At 47.7% G+C, this 8,327-nt stretch overlaps 1 protein-coding gene across 1 annotated transcript in view; it reads right to left on the bottom strand.

Moving 5' to 3' along the window:
- COL20A1 (collagen type XX alpha 1 chain) overlaps positions 1-8,327 on the bottom strand; it is a 215,614-nt gene that overhangs the window by 64,610 nt on the left and 142,677 nt on the right. The window contains exons 23-24 of the mRNA XM_048497920.1: positions 5,544-5,653; positions 1,528-1,686 (exon numbers count right to left, since the gene is read on the bottom strand). Coding sequence (XP_048353877.1) covers positions 1,528-1,686; positions 5,544-5,653 — 269 coding nt within the window. The remainder of the gene's footprint in view (positions 1-1,527; positions 1,687-5,543; positions 5,654-8,327) is intronic.

Raw genomic sequence — 8,327 nt, 5'->3', positions numbered from 1 at the left:
AGGAAGAGCACGAAGACGGAATGCCCTGACCGGCAAACGGACTTTAAAACAAGCCTCGCGGATCAGGCTGGTATTTAAAAGAGTCTTTCCAATTAAATATGTCAATATGATAGCTGACGATGGGACACTCTGTCCGAGCCAAGACGGCAGTTTCAAGAAGGGCAAAATACTTGACAAAGAAAAGTAGCCAAGGAGATGAAGCTTGTTCTTCGGTAACTTTCCTGTTACTCATCTTAGTAAAAGACGCTAGAAGGAAACATCTAACAGATGGAAGGAAGGCGGAGAAGAGATTGAGGATCTAACTAGGCAGCTGTCAATCTGCACTCAGCGGCAATCCTTGGAACAGAATGTCTGTTGTTAAATAAAGCCTATTCGAATGATAGAGGCTTGTGTCTTATCACTCTGCTCAACAACAGCGGATGCATTTGTTCAGTTTAAGGAGGTGTCTGTCCTCCAAAGGAAGCAGCTTCTTCTGCCACAGGAAGAGTGCCTTAGGCAGAAGGGAGCTTCAAACTTTGCTTTGGCCCCTTCCACACATGCAGAGCAATGCACTTTCAATCCACTTTCAATGCACTTCGCAGCTGAGCAGAATAGCAAAATCCACTTGCAAACAATTGTGAAAGTGGATTGAAAGTGCATTGTGCAGCATGTATGGAAGAGGCCTAAGTAGAGTCATAAGATACAGGTCAATTTCCATGCTTCTGTTTGCACATCCCATATCTTATAGATACTGCAGACAAGTGCATCGTGCAGATGAAGCTCTGCACGAAATTTCCTCCCAAACTCATCTGGGGGGGTCAGTTTTGTTAAGTGGTGGGCATAACATGACCTTCTCATTGTTGGCCCCAGTTAGCTAACTCAAGGAGGCCTGCCATAGCTATTTTTTAAAGTGTTTCCGTTTGCCTGCTTTGGGCGGGAGACCTCCAGTCAATTGCAGCCCTTGCCAGTCACTCACAGCTGATTGGTGGGCAGAAACTGGATTCTAGGCTTGGAGAGTCGGGTGCAACAAATGTCGGATTCAGCCCGAATCTGGGTGAATTCGGGCATATTCGGGCGAAAATTGACCGAATATATCCTGCCTGAATATGAACGAATCCGAATGCAAGGGAGTTTTTTTGGGTTTTTTTGTGTTTTTCACGCCTTCAAGCCAGGTTTTTGAAAAAAGATCGCTCGTTCGGCAATTTTTGAAAAACCCAAGCTGAGAGAAATAGCAGGGGCTGAAATTGTATTGGGGAAGAGAGCTAGCTGAGCAAATTTCTTCCCCCAAACACTTTTTTATAATGTCCTGAACCTATTATATTTATGATGTGCAGAATCCACCAGTGTGTGGTTAACTCCTTCTCTGGTGGCAGCCATTTTGAGATTGGCTCCACCTTCTGGGGCAGCCATTTTAGGACGGCGCTCATTGCCCGTTCTCAAAATTCCAAATGTGTCCCACAGGCTCAAAAAGGTGTGTAAGTGTGTGTGTGTGTGGGGGGGGAGTCTTGTTTAGACCCTCAGTGTCAAGTGGAACTTTTGTAAGCTTACTGCAGCCGATCCGCTCCGTGGTCCTCGTGTCCTCGTCAGTTTCCCCAGCATAACGAAGCCAGCAGTCGAGACCGTCTCTGAAGCTCCGAGCGCCTTCTCGGCTATTTTCTTGCAGTCGATGTAGAGTTTGACCCTGGAATGGCTCACAGATACGTGCACCTGCTCGGCAGATAAAAATAGCTGCAATGGGCCTCTCTTTGCAATCAGAACATTCGTTTCAGTAGAACACAACCTGAGACTGTTGAACCTGGCAAAGTATGCCCAGCGGTGGTGCCAGCGTGGCATGCAGGAGAGCACATGGGGTTTGAATTAAGTAGACACCAGCTGAAATGCCAGCCCAAGCCAAGAAGGAAATAACTAGCTCCCAAGCAAAGCTCACACAAACAGCAGAGAGCTACATAGTACACACAACAATGGCTGTGAATATCCAGAGACCCAGCGTGGTGTAGAAGAAGAGAAGAAGAGTTTGGATTTATATCCCCCCTTTCTCTCCTGCAGGAGACTCAAAGGGGCTGACAATCTCCTTGCCCTTCCCCCCTCACAACATACACCCTGGGAGGTGGGTGGGGCTGAGAGAGCTCCGAGAAACTGTGGAATCAGCTGAGTACAACTATGTAATTTTGGGACTGAAAAGGAGCCCTGCATTGGAGCCTGCAGAGCAAATGTCCTGGAGCAAACTTCAGCAAATGGTGGCAGGGAGAATCCCTTCAGCTGCACACAAAATGGCGGGTGCAAGCGGAGGGTGAAACTGACCAGAGAGCAAAACGGGTGGGCGAGAAATGGCCTCTTTTCTCCTCTGATGCCCTTGCTGTCTGGAAAGCACACTAGAAGCCACCTCGTTTTAAGACATCCCCTGGACATCTTCTTTTAGATGTGCAGAGTGAAAAGAGGCAGTCGCCTCTTTTAAAGACTGTTCTGTTCCCCAAGTAAAAACAGTCTTAGGTGCCCTGTACTCGGCCAGGACTCACAAAGAAGAAGAAGAAGAAGAAGAAGAAGAAGAAGAAGAAGAAGAAGAAGAAGAAGAAGAAGAAGAAGAAGAAGAAGAAGAAGAAGAAGAAGAAGAAGAGTTTGGATTTATATCCCCCCTTTCTGTCCTGCAGGAGACTCAAAGGGGCTTACAATCTCCTTGCCCTTCCCCCCCTCACAACAAACACCCTGTGAGGTAGGTGGGGCTGAGAGAGCTCCGAGAAGCTGTGACTAGCCCAAGGTCACCCAGCTGGCATATGTGGGAGTGCACAGGCTGATCTGAATTTCCCAGATAAGCCTCCACAGCTCAGGCAGCAGAGCTGGGAATCAAACCCGGTTCCTCCAGATTAGATACACGAGTGCAGTGGTTCTAATTTCAGACTACAGTCTGTGGATACCCATATTCAAATCCCCATTTGTGCCATGGACGTTTGCTGGGTCACCTTGAGCCAGTCACAAACTCTCAGCCAAACCTTCCTCGCAGGGTTGTTGTGGGGATAAAATGGAGGAGAGGGATAAAGAAACCACTTTGGGTTCCCACTGGGTTCCCCATGACCCCGCGCTCTGAAAATTTGGTGCCACTAGCATAAAAACTGCGCCCCCTGCTGGCCGGCAAAGTAAAAACACACAAAAAATTTTAATGACCCGCATATAAGTCGAGGGGAGCTTTTTCAGCATTAAAAATGTGCTGAAAAATTCGACTTATACATGAGTATAAACGGTAGTTAGTTAGTTAGTTAGTTAGTTAGTTAGTTAGTTAGTTAGTTAGTTAGTTAGTTAGTTAGTTAGTTAGATTTTTATACCACCCCATCCTTAAGGGGCTCTGGGCGGTGTACAACATAAAATCTTGATACAATTATAGATATCATTTCTAAAACCTTTAAAAACAGCAATAAAATAATAGTAGACAAAGGCGTCCGCTAAAACCCCATTTTCAAAATCCTCCCTAAAAGGGAGAGACAGCGAGTCTCATGAGATGAAAGGGCCTGGATGTGAGGGCCAAAACAAGGGGAATTTAGCTGTTCTGCCGCAGACTAAATCACTACCCCTCTTAAACGAGCAACCAAGGCAGTGATAAAACAGTCCCCTGGATTATAGCACTGCAGGTGGGAATTATACTGTGCTGTGAATCTCTGTGGGTACGAAGAAATTCATTGCACAGAGAAAAATCGCACATTGGCGAGAAAGCTAGGATATAAATCTTGCCCTTAGTATTTGCCCCAATCCCATGCTCCTTGAACTGGTCGATGCTGTTGCTCCCATGTTAACTGTTCGCAGAGTTCCAAAGAGAGAATCCACACCTCGCTGGCACGTGCAAAGCGGCACGTATCAATGGTGTAAATTCATTCCAATTAAGTATTTACCTGGTAGCAAGTACCCATTTAATACAGTGGGAGTGACTTCTGAGTGAGGACACAGGGATTTGCAAAGCAGAGAGAGGGGGGGGGGAGAAGGAAAGGATTTGTGCAGATTAAGGCGACGGAAGCAACAGGGGGTCCCAAATGGTTCTGCAGAAAGAAGAGAGAAAGATTGGAAGGCAAAGATGAAAGGGCAGTGCCAGCGAACAAATCGGAAAGGTGAGAAGCGCACAAAGGGAGAACAAAGTGATCGTTCGCTCTCTACAGATGCCTGCCAATTGCGTCAAGCAGGGACCGTCGGAGGACTTGAGGGCGATTCAGATAGTAAGATGAGAACAAATTGGCTGCATTCAGTCATTAAATAATTCACAACTGAAACTCAGCCACGCTTGAGAATTAGGCTGGCTGAAACACGGAGCCTCGTCTCCCGACATCCACGGAGCCGACCAAACTGGGTTCACAGATGGTCCTCCCGGCTCAGCTCGGTAGAACCACAGAACCACACACACACTTCAACCCCCGATATTATTGGGGGGTCACAATCCAGATGGACAAGGCTAGGCTGAGTTATTAGGCTGTTCAGTGCAAAGACGTTATGCTCCTTGAAGTACGTGGAAAAAAGAGGGGACAGAAGAATAGCAAGGCGAGTGGATCAACAGACAGTGAGTAGTAGTGGTTAGAGCACTTTATGCACAACGTAGCCCATGGAAAGTGCCATAGCTTGTTGCTTTGATTACATAAGTACCCAGCTGATACTCTGGCATCTCTAGGTAGGAAGGCTAGGCAAGGTTTCTCCCAGAGACCTTATGCTGAATCTGCCTAACACCATCCAGGGCTATTTTTTAAATTTAATTTAATTTATATCCTGCCCTACCCCCAAGGGCACAGGGCAGGCCACAACATAAAACTTAAAAACAAACATTAAAATTTTTAAATATAGAATTCCAATAGAAACATTAAAAACAATTAAACCACAATACCAACGCCAAACACCAATATTAAAACCGGTGGCAATAAATCACCCTCTTCCATATCTTCCCCCATTCTCCCCTCGGGAGGACAAAAGCGATGATCAACTGTGTTTCCCCGAAAATAAGACAGTGTCTTATATTAATTTTTGCTCCCAAAGATGCGCTATGTCTTATTTTCAGGGGATGTCTTATTTTTCTGCGTTCTGTTCGTCGGGCATGCTTCCAAACAAAAACTTTGCTACGTCTTACTTTCGGGGGGATGCCTTATATTTCGCACTACAGCAAAACCTCTACTACGTCTTATTTTCTGGGGATGTCTTATATTCGGAAAAACAGGGTACTGCTCAGAAGACCAACGTTGTTTTCTTCTGGAAAAGGCAGCCCCTTCATTTCAATTAATTACGACAGTATAATTTGTAGATCATTTTTAATTCCGGAGTAAAAGGATTAAAGTTTTCTGTTTGCAGGTTTGCTGCTTCCTTGCCACACAGCCTCTTGGACATGTTCATGCATATATTTAAATAGATTAAAGGACGCAAACAGGAAGTGATTTAGTAATTCATGGCTGTTCTCTTCCCCCGCCCTTGCTCAGCCGTTAGCATTTCAACACATGCACAAGCATAGAAAAGTTAGCAAATATCTTCAGGATATTTTCAGAACCACAGCCAAGCAAAAGCACCAACATTATCGTTCTGACGAACGTCTCCTTTCGGATAAGAACCTTGTGGAAGCTCCCGTAGAACAGCTTCTTCACATCCTGTTGGTCAAAGGTGACTTCTTCGATATCAGCATCGTAGTCACGCCTGAAATAGGTCAAGGATTTCTTGTTGGCTAGAGGCAGAAAGAAAACAGAAGCGACTTTTAATTAAATTACTTAAATCGAAAGGAAATTAAAGAAGCGAGATTGATCGCTTCGCCGATAGCGGCCTATTGAATGGGAGCAGATTGAAGTACTAGGAAACAGTATTTCAAAGGAAAAGGCCTGGCATGAATTGAAACTCAAAGAGCCTCTCACAAAGTGCTGTGTAGGAGACGTGATTTTTGTGTGGCAGTGGCGTAGCGCCAACGGGATAAGGGGGCACAATGCCCTGGGTGCAGCTGCAGCAGAGACATGGCTAGGCCATGGAGGGGCGTGGTGGGGGCGTTCCAAGGAGGGATGGGGGTGGGCAGCACCGCAGCAGGGGCACAGGGTGCGTGTGTGTCCCAGGTGGAGTTTTCCCTTGCTCCGCCTCTGCCTGGTGGTCTCTTCCAACTTTATGATTCTACGAAACTATTCTATGAAAAGAAGAGCCCTGCTGGATGAAACCAGTGATCCATCTAGTCCAGCATCCTTTCTCACACAGTGGCCAACCAGTTCCTCTGGAGGTCCACAAATCCCCCATTTATCATCATTTGTTGGAGTGGTGGAGTTGTGGTGGCCACTCCCTTAAATGGATGTAGAAGTCTCTGGCTGGTTGTGATAGCACACCTGGGTTCAGATGTTTCCTGTCTCTGGTTGTCAGGTGCTAAGGAGTAGTCAGCAGGGACGGGCTGTTGTGTGAGGACCCTGCCTGTGGGCCAGACTTTGCAGGTTTGGAGGTCTCTTTCTTTGGAGGTTTTTAAGCAGAGGCTGGATGGCCATGTGTCAGGAGTGCTTTGACTCTGCTCTTTTGCATGGCAGGTGGTTGGACTGGATGGCCCTGGTGGTCTCTTCCAGCTCCACGATTCCATGACTCTATGGCAGGGGTCTTCAAACTATGGCCCTCCAGGTGTTCACGGACTACAATTCCCATCAGCCCCTGCCAGCATGGCCAAGTGGTAGGGCTCATGGGAATTGTAGTCTATGAACATCTGGAATTGTAGTCTGGAACATCTGGAATTGTAGTCTATGAACATCTGTAAGGTTGTGGTGTAATTTCTTGCTTGCCTACCCTGGCCTTGGTAACATTCCACAGACTGGGCTGCGTGCCCGGGAGTGCTGCTATCAGTGACCTTGCAGTCTATGCTTAATATATGCGTGTGAAGTCTTACTTGCTGTTTGTTTCTCTTAGTGTGAGAATCTGGTTTCAGGTTTGGGGAAAAGTTACGTTCACGGCTGTGGGCGGGGAGGATGTTGCATCGCTCGTAAAAGCAGCGCTTTTGGCGGGAAGGGGTCAGAGTCCGCATTCCGTGTATTGCGTATGGAAGTTTAAGAATAAAGAGCTTTTTGAGTTACTTTGTTTCTAGTCCTTTCTGGTTCCTTACAGTCATAGTTTGAAGACCCCTGTTCTATGGACTCGATTCTAACAATCATTGATTAGGGCAGTGGTGGCGAACCTTTGGCACTCCAGATGTTATGGACTACAATTCCCATCAGCCCCTGCCAATTGGCCATGCTGGCAGGGGCTGATGGGAATTGTAGTCCATAACATCTGGAGTGCCAAAGGTTCGCCACCACTTCGCCACCACGGGATTAGGGTAAGCATCTATTTTAGTTGGCATGGGTAAAGAGCCGCTTTTCCATTAGAGGAATTCAGAACTAGGCAGAGGCGTATCTTTAAAAATAACACCCGGGGCAAGCAGTAAAAAGTACGCCCCCCATGCCAGTGAAATTTCGCCTCTCTCCTCTCCTTGCCTGCCCTATGCCCCCACCTCTCCCCAGAGGTTTATGTGTGAGAGCAGTGCAGAGCTTCTCTTGGAAGGGCAGCCACCACTCCACCTTCCGCCCGACTTCAAGCTGCAAAGCCAGCCCCGCACAATCGTGCAGGCTCCTTTGCACAATGCTCAGGGCTCCAAGTTGCACCGAGCAGCTGCCACCAGCAGCGCAGAAAGCATCGGGGGGGCATTTGGGTGGCAGTTGCAGAAAGAGCGCCGCCGAGAAGGGTTGACGGCGCTTGACTTAGATGCGGACTGGATGGTTCTTCTGACTTCTACGGCTTGGGGAGTGTTCCAATTAAGAGCCTTCCAACATCGTGGAAGCCTTGGGAGGGGGGGGGTCTCTCTGGGGATAAGGAGAAGGGGGGTGTGGGGGGGTAAGATTTTCTCTGCTCCTCCCCACATGACTAAATGGCCTCCACCCGGGGACATTTGACCCCATGTGTCCCCATGGATGGTACGCCATTGGCACTAGGAGCCAAACCTAATCATGCTACAGGGGGGCTTCTGGTGAGCAGTGACTCCCTGCAAATAACGTGCGAACTTACGATCGAGCACGATGCCAAGAAAAGCGTTGGAAGTCTTCATCCGTCAGCTGCCACACAGTAAAGGATTCCCTGGGGCTCTCTGGCAGAAGTCGGAGTAGGAAGGTGACCGTGTATTCGCTTGGAATCCCAGATGCGAACACTTCGCTGAGGACACAAATCACAGACAGAGAGTGCCTAAGTGGATGGTGTGGTAATGAGGTCCTTCAGTCAATGCCCAGGAGTCCTGGCAACAGCAAATAAGGTCAGATGGGCTGTGCACAGAGTCAGACGCGTGGATTATCTCGAGAGGAGACAACTCATCTGCAGCTGTGATCTCCCACTGCACATCGTGAATTTTGTAAAGC

The sequence above is a fragment of the Sphaerodactylus townsendi genome, linkage group LG05, assembly GCF_021028975.2.
Source record: "Sphaerodactylus townsendi isolate TG3544 linkage group LG05, MPM_Stown_v2.3, whole genome shotgun sequence".
Lineage (NCBI taxonomy): Eukaryota > Metazoa > Chordata > Lepidosauria > Squamata > Sphaerodactylidae > Sphaerodactylus > Sphaerodactylus townsendi.
Note: the sequence above shows the minus strand (reverse complement) of the source record. Positions and strands in the feature narration are given on the sequence as shown.